This window comes from Oncorhynchus clarkii, chromosome 1 (assembly GCF_045791955.1).
Source record: "Oncorhynchus clarkii lewisi isolate Uvic-CL-2024 chromosome 1, UVic_Ocla_1.0, whole genome shotgun sequence".
Classification (NCBI taxonomy): Eukaryota; Metazoa; Chordata; class Actinopteri; order Salmoniformes; family Salmonidae; genus Oncorhynchus; species Oncorhynchus clarkii.
In genome coordinates, this window is record NC_092147.1 from 82,053,389 (window position 1) to 82,080,712 (window position 27,324).

Here is a 27,324-nt window from a genome sequence, read left to right on the forward strand (position 1 = left end):
GCAGAATACCTGACCACTGTGACTGACCCAAAATTAAGGAAAGCTTTGACAATGTACAGACTCAGTGAGCATAGCCTTGCTACTGAGAGAGGCTGGCGTAGGCAGACATGGCTCTCAAGAGAAGACAGGCTATGTGCACACTGCCCACAAAAGGAGGTGGAAACTGAGCTGCACTTCCTATGTATGACCATACTCGAGACACATATTTCCCTCAGATCACACAGACACACAAAGAATTTGAAAAAACAAATACATTTTTTGATAAACTCCCATATCAACTGGGGTAAATACCACAGTGTGCCATCACAGCAGCAATATTTGTGACATGTTGCCACAAGAAAAGGGCAACCAGTGAAGAACAAACACTATTGTCAATACAGCCCATATTTATGTTTATTTATTTTCCCTTTTTAACTATCTGCACATCATTACAACACAGTTTATAGACATAATATGACAGGTGAAATGCCTCTATTCATTTGGAGCTTTTGTGAGTGTAATGTTTACTGTTTATTTAACTTTTGTTTATTATCTATTTAATTTGCTTTGACAATGTAAACATATGCCCTTTGAATTGAATTGAGAGAGACAGAGACAGAACTGCAGCTTTGCAGGACATGGATGTGTAAGTCATGCCTTGAATGCATATGTCTTGTCATCCATGTGTGTGTCTAACATCTTGGTGGAAATTCCCAGAACTGTAGTGGCAAATTTGAATGATCCAAAATACAGCACAAAATACTATTTACCCAATTTACTATTTACCCAACTATCACACATATTGCAACTTCAATGATCATTTACAAGAAATACTTACAAAATAATGAGATAGATAGGCTATGTTTTGCTCTAGTGGCAGCAACAAAATCCCCCTTTTATCATTGCATACAGCACAAACAGATCATTGATTAATTCTCAGTAGTGGCTGGCCATTTAGATTTTTTATTTAACCTTTATTAAACTAGGCAAGTCAGTTAAGAACAAATTCTTATTTACAATGCCGGCCTACCCATAACCTGGACGACGCTGGGCCAATTGGGCGCCGCCCAATCATGACCGTTGTGATACAGCCTGGAATCAAACCATGGTCTGTAGTGACACCTCTAGCGCTGAGAGGCAGTGCCTTAGACCGCTGCGCCACTCGGGAGACAATATTTGTACTTCGAGAGTATCTATAAGCTATATAGTTTGAATTGATGTTTGTTTATTGTAATGAATAAGAACATTTACTTATCAAACGAACTATTAAAAAGGTAATTGTGGAGCAATTGGAATCTATTTCAAACAGGATATGTGAAGCCAGCTGTGTCTTGGGTCCTCACTTTAAAAACAAATGAAATGGCTGCCCGCTTAAGATGGAGTCTTCAACGGTTGATTCAGTCACGAAATACATCATATTTTAGGTTTGAGCTTCTACTAATATAACATTCCTACTTGTGTATGTCAACGTAATGAAGGTATTGCTGTGAATTCAGCACGAGTGGCTGCCAATTTCCGTTAGGAATCTATGCTTGACCTAGCTAGTTAGCCAAGCTAACTGCGACATCGTTGTCAAACTTAATCGCCATCATGTTGCGCAGCCGATATTTCCCAAATTGTATACATATTAAAGTATATGAAGTAACGCATTTAACAACTCTGTTTGCCTGGCTATTGTTCCGTTAGCTTGCTAAACCTGTTTTCAACTCGATTGCTTAAAGTTTGAAGTAGCTAGCTAACTTTCTGAGAACCTAGCTAACGTTAGCTAGCTAAAACCTTTCTCAGTTACCAGTTTTGCAGTCGGGTCTTTGCGGCATAGTCAAGCCTAATCAGTGACATTAGACAACCATAGGTAGCTAGCTAGCCAACGTTAGATACGTTATCGTTTTTTCTTTGCTTGTTGACAAGGTCGTAAATTCATGACGCTTCAAGGCCATCCCGAAGTGACAGGTTTGTAAGGACAAACCTGAGATTAATTCAACTGAGTGGGTTTATCTCCAACCATCTAACTACATGACCTGACTTGTACTGTCTGTTATAGGTTTCCAATCAAGACGAGAAACCAGTTCCACACACAATGCATTGGCCCGAACTACAGAAAAGTTCAACTTCTGCCTCTGACTGGACCCGCACAGTTCGTAGGTGAGAAACTGGCCTTTATTTTTTCTACACATTCAAAGAATACAATTGTCATGTTTTTCCTGTAGTATATTCAGAGTAGTCCTATAAGCTTACTAGTGGAACAATATGCTTGAAGGATGACCATACCATTATGTTTCAGTGCGACACTTGTCCATTCAGACACAGGACACACCAAACCCAAGGAGCTTGAAGTTCATCCCTGGTAAGCCTGTGTTGGGGGTGGGGACCCTGGATTTCCCCTCTCCAAGCTCTGCAGAGTGCTCCTCCTTAGCCAGGTTAGTACTGTTGGATAACAGGAATTGTATTTTTTGAGCTATTGACATATGATAGTAGCAAGAGTCTAAACAATGACCTGTAAACATGACGAAACCAGACAGTGTGAATAAACTTTTCAGAGCGTTTGAGAACCAGTGACGCTTATACACTGAGCAAGAGGACAAGTAAATTAGTGTCTAGTTTGAGAAACAGACGCCTCACAAGTCCTCAACTGGCAGCTTCATTAAATAGTACCAGCAAAACATCAGTCAACGTCAGTGAAGAGGCGACTCCAGGATGCTTAAACTAGACACTCCAATGTACTTGTCCTCTTGCTCAGTTGTGCACCGGGGCCTCCCACTTCTCTTTCTATTCTGGTTAGAGCCCGTTTGCACTGTTTTGTGAAGGGAGTAGTACACAGCACAGCGTTGTACGAGATATTCAGTTTCTTGGCAAATTCTCACATGGAATAGCCTTAATTTCTCAGAACAAGAATAGACTGACGAGTTTCAGAAGAAAGTTTGCCATTTTGAGCCTGTAATCGAACCCACAAATGCTGATGTTCCAGATACTCAACTAGTCTAAAGAAGCCCAGTTTTATTGCATCTTTAAATCAGCACAACAGTTTTCAGCTGTGCTAGCATATTTGTAAAGGGTTTTCTAATGATAAATTAGCCTTCTAAAATAATTAACTTGGATTAGCTAACACAATGTACGATTGGAACACAGGAGTGAGGGTTGCTGATAATGAGCCTTTGTACGCCTATGTTAAAAATCAGCCGTTTCCAGCTACAATAGTCATTTACAACATTAACAATGTCTACACTGTGTAGTTCTGATCAATTTGATGTTATTTTAATGGATAAAGTTTGCTTTTCTTTCAAAAACAAGAACACTTCTAAGTTACCCCAAACCTTTTAGTGTGTGTGTGTGTGTGTGTGTGTGTGTGTGTGTGTGTGTGTGTGTGTGTGTGTGTGTGTGTGTGTGTGTGTGTGTGTGTGTGTGTGTGTGTATGGAATTGAAATTCAATTTTACATTTCCCAGTTAAAAACTTCTTGATGCACCCATCCCTTTAGCGGGATCATTTTCGTCAACATCCGCTAAATTGCAGAGTGCCAAATACAAATTAAATTACTAAAAATATTAAATTTTCATGAAATCACAAGTGCAATATAGCAAAACACAGCTCAGCTTGTTAATCCACCTGGCGCATCAGATTTCAAAAAAGCTTTTCGGCGAAAGCATACCAAGCGTTTATGTAAGGACATCTCTCTCAGCAGACAAAACATTACAAACAGCTAGCAGCAAAGTAGATTGGTCACAAAAGTCTGAAAAGCAATAAAATTAATTGCTTACCTTTGATGATCTTCGGATGTTTGCACTCACGAGACTCCCAGTTGCACAATAAATGTTCCTTTTGTTCCATAAAGATAATTTTTATATCAAAAATACCTCCATTTGGTTGGCGCGTTATGTTCAGAAATCCACAGGCTCGAGCGGTCACGACGGGGCAGACAAAATCCAAATAGTATCCGTGTAGTTTGTAGAAACATGTCAAATGTTTTTTTATAATCAATCCTCAGGTTGTTTTTACAATATATAATCGATAATATTTCAACCGGACCGTAGCTTTTTCAATAGGAGTGAGAGAAAATGTCTGCTCCACTCTGTTGGCGCATGCAAAACACTGCCGGCACCCAGCCATCCACTGACGCAGTGGGATCTTTTTCACTCATTTTTCAGAATAAAAGCCTGAAACTATGTCTAAGGACTGTTCAGACCATGTGGAATCCATATGAAAAGGAATCTGGTTGATATCCCTTTTTAAATGGAAGGAATGCATGCAATGGAACAGGGAGCTTTCAAAATAAGAGGCACTTCCTAGTTGGATTTTCCTCAGGTTTTCGCCTGCAATATCAGTTCTGTTATACTCACAGACAATATTTTGACAGTTTTGGGAACTTGAGTGTTTTCTATCCTAATCTGACAATTATATGCATATTCTAGCTTCTGGGCCTGAGAAATAGGCAGTTTAATTTGGGTACGTTTTTCATCCAAACATCAAAATACTGCCCTACACTCAACAGGTTAATGTAATTAATGCACTTCGTATAAGAAATCTAAATTCTCCAGGATTTGTTTTAAATCATTTCCAGTATAACTAGGCTGTCTGAACAGTGACATGGTCAACCTGAAAGCCTAAGGGAATTTGATTTGATTAGGAATTTGAGGAATTGTTGCGTATTGAATTGTGAATAAAATAAATCTAATTTACCTAACATTGGAATTATCTCTGAATTCAAAGACTGACCAGGAATTTGAATGTAAATAAATTTAATTTACAAGGGAGAGGGAATAAAATGAAATTTGAGAAATTAACCCCATTTCTGAATTTATTTCTTAGTTGTATTGGTTTACTGTACTGATTAGCCTAAGTTAGTTCTTTGCGTGCCTCAAGTCAGAATAAATAAAAGTGCAATGAGCATCTCCACTTTGTTCTGAGCACCATGTGGATTATAGATCATATATATTACTGTACATACTAACATCATGAAATGTTTGACATGGACCATTCTTGGTTGCCGCTCCTTGGTTGCACAGGGACCTGTTTGGAATCGAAGGAGTGAAAAGTGTGTTCTATGGTCCTGACTTCATCACAGTGACCAAGGTACAGAATAAATAAACCTCATCTACCTTCCCTTTCATTTTACCAACCCTATCCACTTACTCTGGGATATGGTGTGCCATTATAAGACCATAATAACTGAATGTATCATGTCACAAATAAAAGTTTAACTTTATGATTCAATACATGTCCCAATTCTCCACCCTTCTCACAGTGTGCACTTGCACACTCCTTGTTGTGGATTTAAAAGCATAGCATTAGTACTGTATAAGCATTGACAGGAGGGAGTTTTCACTATTGCTAAATCCATGCAAGAAAGTGTGCAAGGGTACATTTTGAGAGGGGTGGTGAATCGGGGCCCAGCCATGTTCATTTACCAGGCCTTTGCATGTTTTGTGTTGCCCTTCCCAGGCAGATGATGATGTGGAGTGGACGGACATCAAGCACCATGCCATGGACGCTATCACTAAGTTCTTTGACAGTGGAGACCCCATAACCACTGGGGTTACCCACCATGAGAGCAGTGAGTATGACAGGAACAAAGATCTTCTTCATTTGAGTGTGGAGTGCTTTTTGGAGTCTCACCCGCTCCGGCCACATCAATTCCAAGTCTCACCCAATATCTGACATCAGGACAGATTTTTTTTTCTCCGCCACCAGCATAGAATTGTTCCGAAAGCCGATCCGTGACACGCCAAAAAACAATAATACAGTGCCTTCGGGAAGTATTCAGACCCGTTGACTTTTTCCACGTTTTGTTACGTTAGACTTACTCTAAAATGTATTACATTGTTTTCCCCCCTCAATCAATCTACACACAATACCCAATAATGACAAAGCAGAAACAGGTTTTTAGAAATGTTTGCAAATGTATAAAATAAAAAGGAAATGTCCCATTTACAAAAGTATTCAGACCCTTTACTGAGTACTTTGTTGAAGCACCTTTGGCAGCGATTACAGCATTGAGTCTTCTTGGGTATGACGCTACAAGCTTGGCATACCTGTATTTTGGGAGTTTCTCCCATTCTTCTCTGCAGGTCCGCTCAATCTGTCAGGTTGGATGGGGAGCGTTGCTGCACAGCAATTTCTGGGTCTGTCCAGATATGTTCGATCGGGTTCAAGTCCGGGCTCTGGCTATTCAGAGACTTGTCCTGAAGCCACTCCTGTGTTGTCTTGGCTGTGTGCTTAGGATCGTTGTCCTGTTGGAAGGTGAACCTTTGCCCCAGTCTGAGGTCCTGAGCGCTCTTGAGCTGGTTTTCATCAAGGATTTCTCTGTACTTTGCCTCAATCCTGACTAGTCTCCCAGTCTCTGCAGCTGAAAAAGAGGCATGCTGCCACCACATGCTTCACCGTAGGGATGGTTCCAGGTTTTCTCCAGACGTGACACTTTGCATTCAGGCCAAAGAGTTCAGTCTTGGTTTCATCAGACCAGACAATCTTGTTTCTCATGGTCTGAGAGTCCTTTAGGTGCCTTTTGGCAAACTCCAAGCAGGCTGTCATGTGCCTTTTACTGAGGAGTGGCTTCTGTCTGGACACTACCATAAAGGCCTGATTGGTGGAGTGCTGCAGAGATGGTTGTCCTTCTGGAAGGTTCTCCCATCTCCAGGGGAACTCTATCAGAGTGACCATCGGGTTCTTGGTCACCTACCTGACCAAGGCCCTTCTCCCGATTGCTCAATTTGGCTTGGCGGCCAGCACTAGGAAGAGTCTTGGTGGTTCCAAACTTCTTCCATTTAAGAATGATGGAGGCCACTGTGTTCTTGGGAACAATCGGTGCTGCAGACATTTTTTGGTACCCTTCTCCAGATCGGACAATTCCTTTGACCTCATAGCTTGCTCTGACAAGCACTGGGACCTTATATAGACTGGGACCTTATATAGACAGGTGTGTGCCTTTCCAAATCATGTCCAATCAATTACAAATCCTTTCCAAATCATGTCCAATCAATTACATTTACCACAGGTGGACTCCTCCAATCAAGTTGTAGAAACATCTCAAGGATGATCAATGGAAACAGGATGCACCTGAGCTCCATTTTGAGTCTCATAGCAACTTTTTTTTGCTTTGTCATATGGGGTATTGTGTGTAGATTGTTTAAATAATCCAATAGTTTAATTAAAACTTAAACAATTCCCATAATTTAATAGGCTATAGGCTGCAAAAATAGCCTATGTCTATTATTAGGTAGGCTATTGGCTACTCAAACTTTTAAAAGCTGCACTGGATTATATTTGATATGGCCTGCGTTTGGTCTAAATGGATGCCTGAATGAATGGAATGATTAACAGAATTATTGTAAACAAATGCCTGCTTGCACTTTTGTAGACTGTGTCCATCTACCGTGTTGTCCTCCTTGTCCACAATGACTACAAAATCCTTCCAAACTGGATTTGACTCGGGTAGCACCTGTATTTCATCATCATAAACGTTCTTATTATTTCTACTGTTAGGTTTGCCATTTTCACATGAGCTAGGAGTCAGGGAAAATAAACTTGACAACGTATTGTCGTGTGGCAGAAGGGAATATAAACTCTGCACGTGGACAAATTATGTTTCAACACCACACAAATAGGCTACTAATGGGGAGAGTTACCTGCTCCACTGTCTCGCTGCGTGGCTGGTAACCTTCGCTATGTCTGCCTCACTGTGAACATAGCCTAATGAAATTCACAACACAATTCAACACAACAAGTTCATGGATTGGTAAAAAAAAGAGAGTATCTTGATTTAAAACGTTTCCGACCGCAATATAATTGTGCTCAGCCGACCCGTGGGTTGATAGAATGTTTTCATTCTACCCGCCAACTGATTTTTTTTTTGCATGTTTGTTTCTTGGAATTATGAACTTTTCAACATGCTGTTCCTGTCTTAGGTCACTCTGAAGATGATGATGAAATTGTTTCAATGATAAAGGAGCTTCTAGATACACGGATCAGGTAAAATCCCCACATGCTATTAGTATGATCAGTCTGTCACTCTCATCGTGTTTTGCTGTAGATACATGGATCAGGTCAAATCCCCACATGCTATTAGTATGATCAGTCTGTCACTCTCATCATGTTTTGCTGTAGATACATGGATCAGGTAAAATCCCCACATTCTCTCAGTATGGTGAATGTGTTTTACTGACAATATTTTGTTAATCTAGTACAGAGTTTTCAAACTCCGGTCCTCCAGTACCCCCAACAGCAGACATGTTTGTTGTAGCCCCTGACACCGACGACCGGGTGGGCGTGCTTTGCACCGGGTGACCGGGTGGGCGTGCTTTGCACCGGGTGACCGGGTGGGCGTGCTTTGCACCGGGTGACCGGGTGGGCGTGCTTTGCACCGGGTGACCGGGTGGGCGTGCTTTGCACCGGGGTGGGCGTGCTTTGCACCGGGGTGGGCGTGCTTTGCACCGGGGTGGGCGTGCTTTGCACCGGGGTGGGCGTGCTTTGCACCGGGTGGGCGTGCTTTGCACCGGGTGGGCGTGCTTTGCACCGGGTGGGTGTGCTTTGCACCGGGTGACGGGTGGGTGTGCTTTGCACCGGGTGGGCGTGCTTTGCACCGGGGGGCGTGCTTTGCACCGGGGTGGGCGTGCTTTGCACCGGGGTGGGCGTGCTTTGCACCGGGGTGGGCGTGCTTTGCACCGGGTGACCGGGTGGGTGTGCTTTGCACCGGGTGACCGGGTGGGCGTGCTTTGCACCGGGTGAAAGTTGATTGCATTTATTTTGGAACCGGGCTGCCTCCCAGCGTGAGCCAGGTGCAGCGTTTAAAGCCCTCGGCGAATTCGGCTCAAAACAAAAGTTACAGTGCATTCGGAAAGTATTCAGACCCCTTGACGTTTAATTCATTTTAGAATAAGGCTGTAACATAACAAAATGTGGAAAAATCAAGGGGTCTGAATACTTTCCGAATGCACTGTGAGTAATTAAGCATGTTGAGTAATGCAAAAGTGATTGCTTTTGATAAAAACACTGTCTTCCCAATGAAAACTAGAACATTCAAACATATATACATATTAAAGAGATGTGTGTTTCTGGACAATGCACCGAGCTGCCTTGTTGACAACATGACTGAGTGGTGCAGATTACTGTTCCATTTGAGCAGGGTGCCCCTCCCTCACCTCTTTTCCTCACGCCATGGGCCATGGGCCATAGACCAGTGCCCTGCGGCTCAGTAAAATCAAACCCGCCAGTTCAGGGCCTGATGATTAGTTGACAAGTTGAATCCAGTGTGCTTGTCCAGGGCTACAACAAAAATGTGTCCTGAAGGACTGGAGTTGGAGAACGCTGATCTAGTACAATATGACCCATTTGTGGAATCTGAGCCCTAGAGGCATCCTAGGAAAGTTTTGTCCACAGTCATGATAAAGATGTTTTGGCTCAGAAGCTCTTCAAGCTAAATGCAATCTGGCAGATTGTTTGGGCACTGAAGTTGTTCCACAAACAAATGATAGAAGTGATGTTGATATGAAATATAGACTATAATAATGCTATTGTCAAGGATTTCTCCTATCCCCTCCCCTCTTAAACTCCTCGTCTTCCTCTCCATTCTTCTGTCCCTCCTAGTTTTTAATAACAAATGTAATAATACCTGTTATGTTGTTGAATGACAAACTAACCTGATAAGCCCTCCTGTCACACACAGGCCCACGGTGATGGAGGATGGCGGTGATGTCATCTTCAAGGGCTTTGAGAACGGCACGGTGAAGCTGAAGCTGGTTGGCTCATGCACCGGCTGCCCCAGCTCTACTGTCACCCTGAAGAATGGCATCCAGAACATGCTGCAGTTCTACATCCCTGAGGTGGATGATGTGGAACAGGTGAGAGGGTGAATACAAAGAGGGAGTAGGAGAAGAGGAGGAGAGAGAAACGCACAGAGGCAGAAATAGGGTGGAGTAGGGAGAAGGAGTTGGAGGGGAATGGACAGCGAGTACTAAATCATGAAGTTGGAACAGCATCTGCTTTGTGATGTCAAATCAAAGTGTATTGGCCACGTACACAGCTTAGCAGATGTTATATCGGGTGCAGCGAAATGCTTATGTTACTAACTCCTAACAATGCAGTAAAATGTCAAACAAGTTAAAAAATTACCAATAAATTAAAAAAAGAAATCAAGTAATGTCATAAGAATCCAATGAACAACCCAAATAACACTAACAGTAATCCAAATGCAATATTTATGTATATACACCGGATTCATTTATATAATATATACTACGAATATGTACAGCAGTAGAGTGAGCTATGTCAACTCCAGTATATAAATAAATATGCAGTATGTATAAAGTGTCAATTATAGCTCTTCTTTTTGTTTGGTTTCTGTAGGTGGAAGATGAAGTGGATCATGTGAATGCAACGGTTTTCACCGAGTTGGAACGCAAGTTAGGAGACATATAAAACTTCTGTCAGCCCCCAGGCCTATAGATAAACAGCCTGTTGTATAGATGCCTTGCAAACCAGGTAGATACTGCTTCCGCTACCTTAGTGCAATGTTCATGTTTTAAAATAATATTCAGCATTGCCCTTTCAAAATACCAACTGTAGTGTGCTGTAGGCTGCTGTTTTTGTCTTTAATTTACTCAAATACTGTATAGTTACTATTACAATGAAGCCAGGCCACACACTGACACATTTATACTGTTTCTCTTCCATTGTAAAGGCCGAAAACTCTGAAGAAGGCAGTTATGTTACATATTTGATATTTATTTCTTTGCAGGTTGAGTTACAAATTTACCCTCATATGTTTAAAAAAATATATATATTCTCTGATGAAAGGACATTCTGTGATGGTTTGAGTTAAGGGATATGGTTTATATCTATCCCTAGGCCAAGCATGACCAATTGTTTATATGAAATGATCACAAGATATGGCACAGTTAAAACGACAAAATGATTTAGCTGTATATGTTTCTTTGTGAATGCATTGTTCAGGAGTCTACACATAGTAATCACATTAACACATTTACATTTATGGCATGGGCACATGCTCATTTATATTTAATCTCTCGTGGAGAGACAACGTAAACAAATGGTATCATAGATATGTCAACGGGATGCGTGACATAACGAGCAGCATTAATTCTGTTGCTTGGGTTTTTCTTCACTGGTTATTTGGACACATCACGATTTTGTAGGTGTTGGCATCTTTCACATTTTGGAAGGAGAGGGGACATTCGGCCTATTTTGACTTGCCTGTAAATTGCAGAGAGCTCTTCGTTCCGATTCTCGTTCTGTATCTTCTCCTAATACGTATGGACCCAGAACTTAATCGAGCATCTGACCAATTCCACAATACTTTAGTTCTGGGTTAACCAAGATTAATTTATATTCATCATATAGATTGCATTACATCTACTCTTAAAGAAAGCTTTATGTGAAATACTGTGATAAATGTTGCGCAATGATTCAAGTTCTTTGAATGGATACTATCACCCATTCACTTGTATATGCATTGTAATTATAACAGTTCCAGCTGCAATCTCATATTGCTGATACAGAAGTCCGAATCATACTAGTATCACAAAGGAAAATGTAATGGTTATTTTGTCCCATTCGTGGAATCATCTCGTTGTATTATTTATATTGCTCTTGTTTTCAGAAACCAAAACTTGTGGGAATAACCTTTTGATATAGCTTTGCTGTCTTTATTGAGTTGATGTTGGAAACAATCAGATTTATCAAATAAAATTTGATTGATCACATACACATATTTAGCAGATGTTATTGCTGGTGTAGCAAAATGCTTGCGTTCCTAGATCCAAAAGTGCAGTAATATCTAACAATTCACGACAGTACACACAACTCCAAAAGTAAAATAACGGAGTTAAGAAATATATCAATATTAGGATGAGCAATGTCGGAGTGGCATTGACTAAAATAAAGTATATACATATGAAATGAGTAAAGCAGTATGTAAACATCATTAAAGTGACCAGTGATTCTATGGATATAGGGCAGCAGCCTCTTAGGTGCAGGGTTGAGTAACCGGGTGGTAGCTGGCTAGGGATGGACATAGGCAATGTGTATTATGCAATATTTTCCATATATTATTTCTCACACGGTATATTATCACACACTATCTTTAATATTTTCTCCAAGTTGCAGCAGTTATATTTCAAGCTTTTCATGGTTCATGTTTAGCCACAGGTCTATGATGAATCTTGTTACCGTGACCGTAAATGACCACTAAACCTGAACATATAACCAGAGAGGAAGAAGCGAAAGGGTCCACTCCCGTCAGTCTGTCCACGCGGGAATAGTGATAAGCAGACTGCATGGCTTCCCGCCTTTGGGACAACGACTCACATTTTTAGGGGGGAGACAAGAATATCTCATCATTATATACAGTTTCTCTGATATTTATTTAAAAAAAATACCCGTATGTAATACGCGTGCGCGCCACTGATACGCATGCGCGGTGACAGTTTTGGATCTATCGTCGCCGGTGCATTCACAGAGCAGGAAAGTGGAACAGCAGTGAGGACAATTTGTTTCTGTAACGTTAATGTAATTAAAATTTTACAGGTACAGTTCTGATGGTTTTGGTACTGCAGAATGCAATTATTGGTGCAAAATTTGAATCTCCATCAGCCTTGCTGTTTGCTACCATTCAGACAGCATTATGTGTGTTTTGCCTTGCTTAGGCCTCAAGCTAGCGACGTTTGTCAACGTTGCTTTGAAAACACAACGCAGGAGTCATTATAGCTAGCTAAGTTAGCTATATATCGCCGTTAACAAGCCAACAACATGTTAGCTAGCCTGTGGCTATTTATAGCTAAAGGCTAACCAGGTAGCTAACGCTAGCTAATATCGGCAAATTAATTAGCTAGCTAACGTTGTTTTGAAAACAAAACCCATGAGTAGTCATTATAGTTAACTAACATTAGCTATCTAGTTAGCTAGGTACCCAACTTGCTAACTATAATCTCCGTTAGCAAGTAAACCCAGCCAAAGTAAGCATGTTGGCTAGCCTATAGCTATTTATTAACTGCTAACCAGGTTAGTTAATAACAGGTTATTAACTGCTAACCGTTTATTAATATCGGCAAGTGTCGAGCAAACGCATTAACATAGCTAGCTTAGCAACAAGTACGTTTACTGAACTCTACAGGGATCTAAACTCGCTAGTAACCCAAATAGTACGCCAAATTCGAATTATAATGATTCTAGTAATTGTTTTAAAATGAATATCATGAATTTGGCGTACTATTTATAGGGCTAACTTAGGTACGGTTAGTTAACCAACTAACAGTAGTTAGCGACAGTTGCCAGCAGTTACTATAACGTTTTGCTTGTTTGCCCATTCCGTTGTTGCTCGTCCCACTACTATTCTGCTGAGTAGAGGCAGCTGTCAAGAGGCCAAACGTTGTTTTCGTTGGCTACGTGGTTATGTGTTGCTAGTTAAGAATTTTATTAGCTGCAAGTAAATCTGTAACAATCTTCTCCTGGTATAGTTTGTTTTTGTTGCTAGCTGTCAATGTTTGTGTTCAAAGCAAAGGTACATGTCAAATGAAGAATCCTATATATAAACAGGCCCATTTCCTGTTGTATTGACAGGATATAAACTTAAATTGGTTCTGTCAATACACCTAAGCTCGAGCCTTGACTCATGGCACAGTTTGGGGGACAGAAGAACCCTCCGTGGGCGGCCCAGTTTGCTGCCACAGTGGTGTCCCAGCCCGGCCACTCAGGACAGTCCCTGGACCTCAACAGCATACACTGTGAGTTTGACACCTTGCTGAATACTATACTCAGTGCTCATTGGTGGGATAAAATTAAAGTGTGGTTGAGGGTACAGTGCTTGAAGGAAACAGCATCTCAGACTTGGATCTGTTTGGCAAAGTTTGTTGTGGAGGAGATTCAGTGGTCAACTGGACATTCAAAGATGTTTAAAGTACTCTCGTTTCTCGTTCAACCCGTCTTTCTATCACTCCATTCCTCTCGCTTGCTCTACCTCCTCACTCCATCCTCTTTCTGAATTATTCTATTCCTCACCCTACTCTCTCCTGCAGCTCTAGGTGTGCAACAGCCATCTCTCTTGGGTGCGTCTCCCTCTATGTACTCCCAGCAGTCAGCCCTGGCTGCAGCCTCCCTCAACTCCCAGTCGGCTGCCGCTAACTACCAGTTGTCCCAGCAGGCTTCAGCCCTGCAGCAGCAAGCCGCAGCCGCCGCCGCTGCAGCACTGCAACAGGTGAACTACACTAGGATCAGCAGGGCAGTGTTCAGTTTGGCACAATGTAGCTAAACATTCTCAAACAGAATATGTTAACATTTGTTGTTATTGAATAAGCTCAGGTAGTAACTCTGTTTTCGTGCCAAGTGAACACAACCCAAGAGTCCCCAAAATGGTGGGGAGATACCCCATTGGTTGGTCATAGCTAATTTTACATAAACTTTTTTGATTTTGTTTACTGAAGAAACATTCTCAATGATAAAACCTAATTTGGGTCAGACAAACAGATTTGGGAAACAGTGAGTTACATAGCTTGGTGAGAGGCCATACCTCACTAGACTTGAAGAAGCTGTGTTGTTGTAAAGCCTGTTCTGATTTGTGTGTGAAGTGATGAACTGATTCAACTTGTAAAATCCCCCACCATCAGACAGACCTGTGTGAACACTTTAGATGCTGAGTGAAAGTCTGACCAAAATAACCATTTTTTTTCCTTCACTTTTCTTCACTTCTTCAGTTTTTTTTTTTTTTTTTCCTCCACCTTTATTTAACCAGGTAGGCAAGTTGAGCACAAGTTCTCATTTACAACTGCGTCTTGGCCAATATAAAGCAAAGCAGTGCGACACAAACAACAACAGAGTTACACATGGAATAAACAAAGTCAATAACACAATAGAAAAAGTTTATATACAGTGTGTGTCAATTAGGTAAGGGAGGTAAGGCAATAAATAGGCCATTGTGGCGAAATAATTACAATTTAGCAATTAAACACTGGAGTGATAGATGTGCAGAAAATAAATGTGCAAGTAGAGATACTGGGGTGCAAAGGAGAGGGGAAAAAACAGTATGGGGATGAGGTAGTTGGATGGGCTATTTCCAGATGAGCTATGTACAGGTGCAGTGATCTGTGAGCTGCTCTGACAGCCGATGCATAAAGTTAGTGAGGGACATACAAGTCTCCAGCTTCAGGGATTTTTACAATTCGTTCCAGTCATTTGCAGCAGAAAACTGGAAGGAAAGGCGGTCAAATGAGGAATTGGATTTGAGGGTGACCAGTGAAATATACCTGCTGGAGCGCATGCTATGGGTGGGTGCTGCTATGGTGACCAGTGAGCCGAGATAAGGCGGGGCTTTACCTAGCAAAGACTTATAGATGACCTGGAGCCAGTGGGTTTGGTGACGAATATGTAGCGAGGGCCAGCCAACGAGAGCATACAGGTCGCAGTGGTGGGTAGTATATGGGGCTTTGGTGACAAAACGAATGGCACTGTGATAGACTGCATCCAGTTTCCTGATTAGAGTGTTGGAGGCTATTTTGTAAATGACATCGTCGCTGTCAAGGATCGGTAGGATAGTCAGTTTTACGAGGGTATGTTTGGCAGCATGAGTGAAGGATGCTTTGTTGCGAAATAGGAAGCCGATTCTAGATTTAATTTTGGATTGAAGATGCTTAATGTGAGTCTGGAAGGAGAGTTTACAGTCTAACCATCTAGGTATTTGTAGCTGTCCACATATTCTAAGTCAGAACCATCCAGAGTAGTGATGCTGGACGGGCGGGCAGGTGCGGGCAGCGATCAGTTGAAGAGCATGCATTTAGTTTTGCTAGTGTTTAAGAGCAATTGGAGGCCACGGAAGGAGAGTTGTATGGCATTGAAGCTCGTCTGGAAGTTTAACAGTGTCCAGAGAAGGGCCAGAAGTAAACAGAATGGTGTCTGCGTAAAGGTGGATCAGAGAATCACCAGCAGCAAGAGCGACATAGCTTCTGTTTGGGCACAGACCTGAGTAGCTAGGAGGGCTGGGGACATGGCGATTCAGACAGCTAGTGAGCCGGGGCTAGCAGAAGGGCCTTACTCGGACATCGCGACGGAAGAAGCCCCCTCGTGCGGTTATGTCGGCAGACCAGTTGTGATGGATCAGCAGGGGTCCGTGTAGTAAAAGGGTCCAGGCCAATTGGCATAATATTGTTAGTAGCCCAAGAATTTGACTGATGGACCTCTTCAGCTAACATTCTGCTCTAGACGGCTAGCGGGCCGCAACGGAGGTGCCTGTTGAAAAAACCCCTCGGGCGGATTACGTCGGTAGTCCAGTTGTGATGGATCGGCGGTGCTCCGTATCGGCAATAAAAGGAGTCCAGGCCAATTGGCAAAATCGGTAATGTAGCCCTTGGGACTAGCTGATGGACCTCTTCAGCTAGCCGGGAGATGGGTCTAGCATAGGCTAGCTCCAGGCTAATTGGTGCTGGCTTCGGGACAGAGACGTTAGCAAGGAGTAGCCACTCGGATAGCAGCTAGCTAGCGGTGATGATCCAGGTGAAAAGGTTCAGAGCTTATGGTAGGAATCTGGAGATATGGAGAGAAAGAAATCAGACATGTGGAATCGCGCTGTGTAGACAGTTGTCCGGGCTAAAGGTTAGCTGACGACCGCAAGCAGTGGCTAGCTGACTAGTATCTAGTTAGCTGGTTAGCTTCTGTTGGGGGGTTTCGGTTCTAAAGTAAAGAAAATAGCAGATCCATACCACATTGGGTGAGGCGGGTTAAAGTTGATGTTAAGATAAATATAAATATTTGCGAGGAAAAAATATATGAAAAGATATATACAAGACAAAGACGCCTGACTGCTACACCATCTTGAAATCACATGTAGTTGAGCATGGAGTCACTTAACTGTTCAGTAAATAGTATTCCCTTCAAATTGACATCACTCAAATTAACCACAACAGAACTCAAGGGCCATTTCCTGAAATTTAATTCAAAGAAAAAGCTGACACATTTAGACTAGCTAGTGTTTTTGTCGACTTATCACCTGTCACATCTGAGTCGTACCTTACGCTCTTGAGTCTGTCTATCCAGACAGAGCATCAACATTTTCCATGTACGTTTTAGTCATTTATCCAGAGCGACTTACAGGAGCAATTAGGGTTAAGTGCTTTGCTCAAGGGCACAGACAGATTTTTCACCTAGTCGACACGAATTCAATCCAGCGACCTTTCAGTTGCTGGCCCAACGCTCTTAACTGCTAGGCTGCCTGCCGCTCCTGTCATTGAACTTTTTCTCTGTCTCGTCTCTCCTATTGTTTCAGTCTCAAATGAACTCGGCCCTGCAGCAGTATCAGCAGCAACAACAACAGCAGCAGCAACAGCAGCAACAGCAGCAGCAACAACCTCCTCCACAGCAGCCTCCTCCTCAACAGCTCTATAATGTACCCCATCAGGTGAGACATGGCCAATACACCAAGTGAAATACTGTTGCTTGGATTGTAAATGAATTAGAGCTTGTCAGCAAAACTGTCAGTGTCAGAACTTTAAGAACACTGAATGTTCTAACCCAGAGCAGCCAGTTCATATCACGTCAGGTAGACCACTCACTCACTCAATGGGTTTCACTTAAGTAAAATAAATTTGCCTCACTTTGTTAAATCAGATTTGTTTTAGGCTGGAGCACAGTTTACCTTTTGTTCTCTTTGACCTCGTCCAATCTAGTATTTGTTTGATATATTTTTATAGGGGCAAATTATTGATGTACAACTCTGAATCACCAACTTATCTTGAAAAAGACCTTGCTGATGATGCTGGTTGCTTGATATATATCAAATCAAAAAATATATTGTTTACTCAATGAAATACCAAAAGTATGTGGACACCTGCTCGTCGAACACCTGCTCGTCGAACATCTCATTCCAAAATCATGGGCAATAATATGGAGTTGCGCCCCCTTTGCTGCAATAACAGCCTCCACTCTTCTGGGAAGGTTTTCCACTAGGTGTTGGAACATTGCTGCTGGGCCTTGCTTCCATTCAGCCACGATCATTAGTGAGGTCAGGCACAGATGTTGGGCGATTAGGCCAGACTTGTAGTCAGCGTTCCAATTCATCCCAAAGGTGTTCAATGGGGTGGAGGTCAGAGCCAGGCAGGCCAGTCAAGTTCTTCCACACCAATCACAACAAACCATTTCTGTATGGACCTCGCTTTGTGCACAGGGGCATTTTCATGCTGAAACAGGAAATGGCCAGCCCCAAAATTTTGCCACAAAGTTAGCACAGAATTGTCTAGAATGTCAATGTATGCTGTAGCGTTAAGATTTCCCTTCACTGGAACTATGGAGCCTGGTCCGAACCATGAAAAACAGCCCCAGGCCATTATTCCTCCTCCACCAAACTTTACAGTTGGCACTATGCATTGGGGCAGGTAGCGTTCTCCTGGCATCTGGTGAAGCGTAATTCGTCACTCCAGAGAACGTGTTTCCATTGCTCCAGAGTCCAATGGTGGCTAGCTTTACACCACTCCAGCCGACGCTTGGCATTGCGCATTGTGATCTTAGCCTTTTGTGTGGCTGCTCGGCCATGGAAACACATTTCATGATGCTCCCGACAAACAGTTATTGTTTCCAGAGGCAGTTTGGAACTCGGTAGTGAGTGTTGCAATCGAGAACAGACCCTTTTTACCTGGCCTTCCCCGTTAGCTTGTGTGGCCTACCACTTCGAAGCTGAGCCGTTGTTGCTCCTAGACGTTTCCACTTCACAATAACACCACGTTCAGTTAACCAGGGCAGCTCTAGCAGGGCAGATATTTGATGAACTGACTTTTTGGAAAGGTGGCATCTTATGACGATGCCACGTTTAAAGTCATTGAGCTCTTCTGTAAGGCCATTCTACTGCCAATGTTTATCTATGGAAATTGCATGGCTGTGTGGTCGATATTATACGCCTGTCAGCTACGGGTGTGGCTGAAATAGCCAAATCCACTCATTTGAAGGGGTGTCCACATACGTTTGTATATATAGTGTACTTATTGCAATATCTGTGTGTACCCCATCTCTTCAGCAACAACATACAGACTTATACGGGGTAAATTATTTATGTGCAGCTCTGAATCGCATTGATTTAAGAACGGTCATACTCATGTAGGGCTGGACGACAAACAGTAAAAAAAGATACCGGTATTCTTATTTTTTTATATTTTTTATAAATGTAATCTTTATTTAACTGGGTAATTTAGTTAAAAACAAATTATTATTTACAAAGACGGCCTACCCCGGCCAAACCTGGACGACGTTGGGCCAATTGTGCGCAGCCCTATGGAGCGCCCAATCATGGCCGGATGTGATACAGCCCTGATTTGAACCAGGGACTGTAGTGACGCCACTTGCACTGAGATGCCTTAGACCGCTGCGCCACTTCATTCACAGACCTTTTTGGATTTTTACTTTACATAATCACTCAAATTTTGTTTTGCCAATCTGTTTTAAGCACCGGTAAGAAACTTCTGACAGCTGAGAACTGCTGTCTAACTTGCTAGCATAACAAGTCAACAACTTCGGGAGGGCAACCGCGCCAAATATACCCTCGGAAATTGTCCGACTACCCCTAGTGGTGAAAGTAACAACTGCAGCTGAAGCTGCTAATACAGTCTAACACGGAACCCAAACCGGCTGCGTGCGTGCGCCATCGTGCATACATTTATTTTGTCCCCCTACACCAAACGCAATCACGACACACAGGTTAAAATATCAAAACAAACTCTGAACCAATTCCATTAATTTGGGGATAGGTCGAAAAGCATTAAACATTTATGGCAATTTAGCTGGTTAGCTTACAATTGCTAGCTAATTTGTCCTATTTAGCTAGCTTGCTGTTGCTAGCTAATTTGTCCTGGAATATAAACATTGAGTTATTTTACCTGAAATGCACAAGGTCCTCTACTCCTCCAATTAATCTACACATAAAACGGTCAACCGAATCGTTTCTAGTCACCTCTCCTTCCAGGCTTTTTCATCTTTGAACTTAGTGGGGCAAAAAAGTATTTAGTCAGCCATCAATTGTGCAAGTTCTCCCACTTAAAAAAATGAGAGAGGCCTGTAATTTTCATCATAGGTACACCTCAACTATGACAGACAAAATGAGGAGGAAAACATCCAGAAAATCACATTGTAGGATTTTTTATGAATTTATTTGCAAATATTTATTTTTTATTTAATGCAAAAATGTATTTCCCAGCCTGGTTGCAGGTCTACAATTTTGTTTCTGGTGTCCTTTAACAGCTCTTTGGTCTTGGCCATAGTGGAATTTGGAGTGTGACTGTTTGAGGTTGTGGACAGGTGTCTTTTATACTGATAACAAGTTCAAACAGGTGCCATTAATACAGGTAACGAGTGGAGGACAGAGGAGCCTCTTAAAGAAGTTGTTACAGGTCTGTGAGAGCCAGAAATCTTGCTTGTTTGTAGGTGACCAAATACTTATTTTCCACCATAATTTTCAAATAAATTCATAAAAAATCCTACAATGTGATTTTCTGGATGTTTTCCTCCTCATTTTGTCTGTCATAGTTGAGGTGTACCTATGATGAAAATTACAGGCCTCTCATCTTTTTAAGTGGGAGAACTTGCACAATTGGTGGCTGACTAAATACTTTTTTGCCCCACTGTACATGGTGATTGGCATCTAAACTTTCATAGTATTACTACAACGACTGGCAACACAGTTCGTCTTTCAGTCACCCACGTGGGTATAACCAATGACGAGATGGCACGTGGGTACCTGCTTCTATAAACCAATGAGGAGATTGGAGAAGCAGGACTTGCAGCGCGATCTGCGTCAGAAATAGAAAGGACTTCTATTTTAGCCCATGGCAACTCAGACGCTTGTGAGCAGTGTGGGTGCAATAATTGAATAACATATTTTTCTACATTTATTTTGCAACGCTCTCGCATGTGATGTGAGCGGTGTTGTCAGGGTATAAGAGGAGAGTGAGAATAATTTAAGATTTTTTAAAACGAAATATAGGCATGTTAAGACAAAATAAATGTGGAACAGTGTGTAAATGAAAACAAGTTAGTGCAAGAAAATAAGAATTGTATGAAAATGCTGGAATATATCAAATGTTCTATGCAAATAGAAACCGTTGGTTGTGTACCAGAGTTTGAGGCTACAAAATATAATTTATATTCCTATGCAAAGTTCTACAAATAGGACCACTTCACTGTCAACTTTGTCTTATTATTTTTGGTATAATTATTTTTACAAAAAAAATGATTGAAATTTGAAAGCAACAGAAGTGGAGCTGCTCCGACTAGCCAACAATCTCTTGGTTGTCCCTTGAGTCCTCCCACACCCCCATCTTAATCTCCTTCCCTGGCCAACTGCTTCCCTGGCTTAACCTACTCAAACCTATTAACCTGATGTGAGTTGGAGTAAAAAACAGAAAAACGAAACAATAACCTGCAAAATAAGACATATAGACAGACGGACAATACGTTCAGCAGGTACTGGTATGGACAGCTAGACAAGACAGGACAGGACTGGACAGTTACAGGACTACTTATAATAAAACAAATTGGTTGCATTTTGATTAAACTGTATAAAGCAATCAGAATGGAGCAAAGATAATTAAAACCACTTAGAATTAAGAAACATCAACTATGTCAAATACCATCAAAGTGTCAAAAATAAGAAAAATATAGTGACGTTATATTTTGGCCATATCGCCCAACCCTACCTGTAGGCACCTGCAGTTTACCACAGGTGAGATACATTTACCAGTAGACCTAAACGAGAATTTCTTGCGAAATTAATTAATGGTCCTGTGCAGTTAGTGTTACTTATTTTAGACAAAATTGTGAATGGTGCCAATATTTTGTTTAGCATCTGTGTATTTTACCCTCTTGTCGGGTCTATATTATTCATAATGCATATTTATATATTTTATTATTCAGAAACATCAAATACAGTCAAAAATAAGAAATTCAGTGATATGATAGTGTGGACATATCACCCAGCCCTATACTCATATGTATCAATCAACTGTACTGTTTACTCGGTTAAGTACTTATTGCAATTTCTACGTGTTTGTGTACTCCATCTCTTCAGCAACATCAACAACATACAGACTCATACGGGGTAAATTGATGTTTGCAACTCACACAGACAACTCTGAATCGCCTTGATTTGAGAAAGGCCATAATCATTATGTGTATCAATCAACACTGTACTGTTGACTCATTGAAAGTCTTGTTTGTGTACCCTATCTCTTTAGCAACATCAACAACACACAGACTTATACGGGGTAAGCAGCAGCAGTTCACAGCCGCAGCACAGTCAAATCACAATGCCCTTCATGCTTGGTGCTAGGGTGGGGAATGTACTCTGTTCTACAGATACTGTCAGTATTAACTTCTCGACTTCTCTCAACCTCTGTCTTTCTCTCCTCTTTCCTCTTTCTCACTCTCCTCTCCTTTGCCTCTGTCTCGCCCTCTCTCTCCTGTTTCTCTCTTCCTCTCTCCTGTTTCTCTCTTCCTCTCTCCTGTCTCTCTCTCTCTCTCCTGTCTCTCTCTCTTCCTCTCTCCTGTCTCTCTCTCTCTTCCTCTCTCCTGTCTCTCTCTCTCTTCCTCTCTCCTGTCTCTCTCTCTCTTCCTCTCTCCTGTCTCTCTCTCTCTTCCTCTCTCCTGTCTCTCTCTCTCTTCCTCTCTCCTGTCTCTCTCTCTCTTCCTCTCCTGTCTCTCTCTCTCTTCCTCTCTCCTGTCTCTCTCTCTCGTCCTCTCTCCTGTCTCTCTCTCTCGTCCTCTCTCCTGTCTCTCTCTCTCTTCCTCTCTCCACAGCTCCCCCAGCCCCAGCAAGCGCTGATTTCACAGGTAGGATAATTAGGAACAAACTAGTCTCTGGTACATTTATTGCACCTTTTAGCTAAAGTAATGCCACTGACGTCAGCTTGTCTTGAGGGTAATTATTTAGTCCAACATAATAGCTCTAAGAAGATGCCATTTTGTCATGAAAATTCCAAGAGCTCTCTTGTTATACGTAGGTGGTGATTTTGGAATAATGCGATACAATACAACCCAAAGCTATTGGGGAAAGAATTGTGACAACATCCTAACGCCACCTTCTCTCCTTGCCTCCTTTTCTGATGCCTCCGCTGATGTTGAAAGAACTGGAGTGGTGAAAACAAATTCCCGGTAGGCATCACTTTACAAGTTCCATTTTTAATTTTATTATTGATTTATTTATTTTAAATTAAACTTTTTCTCCCCAATTTCGTGGTATCCAATTGTTAGTAGTTTCTATCTTTTCTCATCGCTACAACTCCCTTACGGGCTCGGGAGAGACGAAGGTTGAAAGCCATGCGTCCTCTGAAACACAACCCAACCAAGCCGCACTGCTTTTTAACACAGCGCGCATCCAACCCGGAAGCCAGCCGCACCAATGTGTCGGAGGAAACACTGTGCGCCTGGCGATCTGGTTAGCGTGCACTGCGCCCGGCCCGCCACAGGAGTCGCAGTGCGCGATGAGACAAGGATATCCCTACCGGCCAAACCCTCCCTAACCCGGACGACGCTAGGCCAATTGTGCGTCGTGGACCTTCTTCATAGCATACAGCCAAATACAATGGGACGTGTATGGCCACAATAATAATTAACACCTCTGGTAAATGAGAAGACCCGCTATGGGACATTTGATTAGAATAGACACTTCCAGCAGTTCCATTGTTAGACACACGTTTTGAATTTAGTGGGCTTGATTAGGGTTGCAAAATTCTGGTTACTTACCCAAAATTCCAGTTTTATGAGAAATCCTGGCTGGAAGATTCCAGTTTTTCTGCTTAATCCCTCCTGATTCCACGAATCTTCTAACCAGGTTTTCTGGAAAACCTTGATAATGTTGGAAAGTTAGTTAGAGTTTTGCAGTCCTGGCGTGATACAATCCACACATTTAGGACTAATAGGCAGCGGTCCAAACACCCTATCCCCTCAGCCCTCAAATTAAGTGGACAATTCTGATGACGTATCATGACGTCTGATGAGTATACACTTGCAGGTCGAGGGAGGAAGGAATTATTTTTAAATGGACTACTCTTGGCCTGAAATTCGTCACTCTTTGATCCCGCAATGATTGTGTTTTCAGCCACTGGTAGCTTGTGGGTGCTTTATATGCTCTACAGTCAATTATCAGTGCATGTTTACTAATATTAAATATATGATTGCATGACAGCTAGATAATTAATTACCTAACTAACGTTAGCCTGTCCAGCTGGAACTTCTGAAGAATGGAAATGTTTTATTTCTACAATTTCCAAAAGATAACCAAACAAAAACATATATACTTTTTACGAGACTTGTTTGTGCCGTTATGTGCATTAGTAGCACCATTTCTAACTTATTTACATTCGTTTTTAATTCTTTCGACTTCTCCTTCGATGTTGTTTTGAAATTTTCGCTGACTTTTCTTAGCGGATGTACAATCGTCGCAAATTGAATTATGGGGAGTTTCAGGCCCTGGCGTGAACATAATTGTACACTCGTAAAGCCGACTAAAAAAGAGGGCTGAGGGGCTTACGTTACAAACTTCCCTTGCTTGGCTAATCATTTGGACTGCCCTCCAAGATGGCGGTGGGGATTCGCCCAAGGGCATAAGGCGAGGGTAAGTGGGCGAGGGTGTGTCTTTTAAGTGTTTGGACCGCAGTCATAGAGAAAGTAGGAGTAGGGTGAAGTTGATTCTGACCTATAACTTTCCTCCTCCCTAGCCCCCTGTGGCTCTCCCCACCAGCCTCTCTCTGTCCAACCCCCAGCAGACAGCCCAGATCACCGTGTCCTATCCCACGCCTCGCTCCAGCCACCAGCAGCAGAGCCAGCAGCAGAGCCAGCAGCAAAGCCAGCCCCAGAAGCAGCGCGTCTTCACCGGCGTGGTCAACAAGCTGCATGACACCTTTGGCTTTGTGGACGAGGACGTCTTCTTCCAGCTCAGGTAAGTGTCCAGTCTCTGCCTCTAGCCCAACTCCTCTCAGATCTCCACAAGTCCATAGGGTCTAGAAGTCCATTTGGGATTGGGCCACAGAAAATTAAGCTAGATGTTTCACATCAAGTGTCTCATTAATAGTTTCCTTTTTTTTGGTGGGTTTCCTATATTTTGCTTGTTGCATCCCTAATTTGTGTACCATTATTCAAAGCAGAAATGTCTTGTTTCAAGCCTCTATATGTTGCAGTTTCTAAAGCATTTCCAAGTGGGTGAATAATGGGTGTTGTCTCCACAGTGCGGTGAAGGGGAAGACCCCCCAGGTGGGCGACAGGGTCCTAGTGGAGGCTGTGTATAACCCCAACATGCCCTTCAAATGGAATGCCCAGCGCATTCAGACCTTACCTCAGCTGGCCAACCAATCGGTGAGCCTCACCTTAGCCTCCACAGCCACCTGGGTCACATTCAGTAGACTTGAAGTGAAACTGAAGAAAACTTTTGTCACCCCACTGAACATGATGCTGGTGGCCCTTAGCCAGTGACATCTTACACCTCAATTTGAGTGCTTCCAGGGTTTGGTTCCAATTTGATCATTAGCTCTCTCAGGGATGCAAACTCGTCACTTTTCGGCGATGGGTAATCCACGTAAATCGCGAATGTGGGTGGGGATTGTATGTTTCTCATATTGAAATCATTGACTAAGCACAGAATGCTTCCCTACACTTCCTACAATGAGAATTTCAGAGTTCAGATAATCTTTCTCTCCATCCGCATCCATCAGGTTTAATATGTCATTTAGCCGTAATGACAATCTGGAGTATGCAGACATTGATTTAAATACTTCTGTTACATTTAATTATTGGAGTGGCTCGCAGTGCGTGTGAAGTAGATACACTATCTTATAATTCCACCTGTAAGAGCACAGTCCAGTCTGACTTCGCTGTTACGCAGCCTCTGACTTCCACCGCCATAAAGGTTGAACGGAGCGCAGTGACAGTCCTGCTTGCACCTTTGCACCTACATGTTCCATGTCAACTTGTTGGGCCCTTGCCAGTTTGCATCCCTGTCTGTCTTCCCGTCTGCCCTGGTTGACTCAATCTCTCAAATGGAAATGTAATGTAAGCCTACAGTATAGATGGCACCATTGCTGTATTCACCCCCTGATCTTAGAGGAGGGGCCTCAATTAGTGCAGAAGTGAAGTTTGTAAGTGATCAGATTGGAATCCAGCCCTATGGTTGTGTATCTGTTATTAACCATTTTGTTCTCCATCCTCCTCTCTTAGCTTCAGCAGCAGCCCCAGTCCTTACCTCCAGTTCCCCCACAGCTAAGCAGCTTCTATGCTGACCCGGGGATGCATCAGCGCTACTCAGACATGCACCCCATTGGCATGGACAGCAGACAAAATGTAACCCTCGTCTTGTCTCACACACCTCTCTATGGGCTGCCCCCTCCTATTCTCTCTCTTCTCTCTTCTGTCCTTTCTGATGCCCGTTCTTCTCCATCTTCTTCTTTTCTCCTTCTGTTCTCTCTCATCTCTCTCTTCTCTTCCGTCTCCACTCTGAGTATTAATTTGTTGTTTTGGACCAGGATGGCTTCCTGATCTTTTAAAGTGCATATGATATATCGTTGAATAGTATTAGAAATACATTTTCTTTTTTATCTTTGGGCCTATTGTCTTTCAGAACATTTTTCAGAAACACAAATTAATCCCAATCTACATTTCTCTTTACACTGGGCTTCTCTAACGGTGACGTCCGTCAATCTCTCAACGGGGGAGAGTGCTTTTTTCAAGGTGCTATCCATAAGATGTCCTGTCATTGTTCATTTAGGCTAATGAGAGAGTCCCATTGAGATAGTAATGCTTTTTGTGTTTTTCTCTTACATTTTGAGACTTTACAGTAGTTAAAGGAACAAATACTAAGATTTCTTGGATTTCTTACAGAATGCACTTTGACATACTTTTTCTTCGCTTCTAACCCTTTCCTTCTCAATGTTATGATCAATACATTATGTTCATACATGATATGCACTTTTTTACCATACGAACAGTGTAGGAACGACCTATCAAAATTGGAAAGATTCTCCGTACATCTCACAGATGTTTTATAACTTGACCATTTTGTAGTTGTCCCCTTCCATGAAATCGGGGAGGGGACAGTGGATCTGTCTCCGTCCATACATTCGTTTGTATGTTAGTCACACACAATATCTCAGACAGCACTGGCCAGATTTTGATGGAACTTGAGTCTTGCGATAAAGATCCGGCATATAAAAAAAGTATACTGACTGGCCAGATGGTGCCACTATGACAAGAGATTGAAAATGCTAACTTTGAAAGGTCACACCCCATCACACCGTTTGACCTAAAGCAATGAAATTCGGTACATAGGTCCCTTTCCTCACAATAAATACATTTGCCTCAGGATTTTCCACCATTTAGTATTTTGAGAA

General features: G+C 42.3%; 2 protein-coding genes across 5 annotated transcripts in view; both read left to right on the plus strand.

Moving 5' to 3' along the window:
• The first annotated feature begins 1,091 nt into the window (after positions 1 to 1,091).
• Positions 1,092 to 11,692, plus strand: LOC139413278 (NFU1 iron-sulfur cluster scaffold homolog, mitochondrial-like). The gene is made up of 8 exons (XM_071160474.1): positions 1,092 to 1,403; positions 2,021 to 2,121; positions 2,261 to 2,396; positions 4,978 to 5,044; positions 5,414 to 5,525; positions 7,876 to 7,939; positions 9,633 to 9,807; positions 10,313 to 11,692. Exons 1-8 carry the CDS (start codon positions 1,339 to 1,341, stop codon positions 10,382 to 10,384), a joined length of 792 nt encoding a protein of 263 aa, XP_071016575.1. The 5' UTR covers positions 1,092 to 1,338; the 3' UTR covers positions 10,385 to 11,692.
• Positions 11,693 to 12,230: 538 nt separating this feature from the next.
• The window catches only part of LOC139413284 (cell division cycle and apoptosis regulator protein 1-like), a 36,076-nt gene continuing 20,982 nt past the window's right edge, over positions 12,231 to 27,324 (plus strand). For 2 of the 4 annotated variants that reach the window (XM_071160488.1, XM_071160503.1), the window contains exons 1-11: positions 12,340 to 12,463; positions 13,544 to 13,707; positions 13,999 to 14,177; positions 17,235 to 17,366; positions 22,017 to 22,046; positions 22,183 to 22,212; positions 22,745 to 22,777; positions 23,072 to 23,098; positions 24,664 to 24,884; positions 25,171 to 25,297; positions 26,156 to 26,278. In XM_071160488.1, the coding sequence (XP_071016589.1) occupies positions 13,596 to 13,707; positions 13,999 to 14,177; positions 17,235 to 17,366; positions 22,017 to 22,046; positions 22,183 to 22,212; positions 22,745 to 22,777; positions 23,072 to 23,098; positions 24,664 to 24,884; positions 25,171 to 25,297; positions 26,156 to 26,278 (1,014 nt within the window). In that variant the 5' untranslated portion in view covers positions 12,340 to 12,463; positions 13,544 to 13,595. Of the gene's footprint in view, positions 12,512 to 13,543; positions 13,708 to 13,998; positions 14,178 to 17,234; positions 17,367 to 22,016; positions 22,047 to 22,182; positions 22,213 to 22,744; positions 22,778 to 23,071; positions 23,099 to 24,663; positions 24,885 to 25,170; positions 25,298 to 26,155; positions 26,279 to 27,324 lie in introns of all 4 variants that reach the window. The other 2 variants (XM_071160512.1, XM_071160497.1) reach the window with 2 other exon arrangements.

Coding starts and splice junctions, on each gene's coding strand:
- LOC139413278 (XM_071160474.1), top strand. CDS start 1,339: ATGGCTGCCCGCTTAAGATGGAGTCTTCAACGGTTGATTCAGTCACGA. Junction 2,397..4,977: donor GAGTGCTCCTCCTTAGCCAG/GTTAGTACTGTT, acceptor TTGGTTGCACAG/GGACCTGTTTGGAATCGAAG. Junction 7,940..9,632: donor CTTCTAGATACACGGATCAG/GTAAAATCCCCA, acceptor TGTCACACACAG/GCCCACGGTGATGGAGGATG.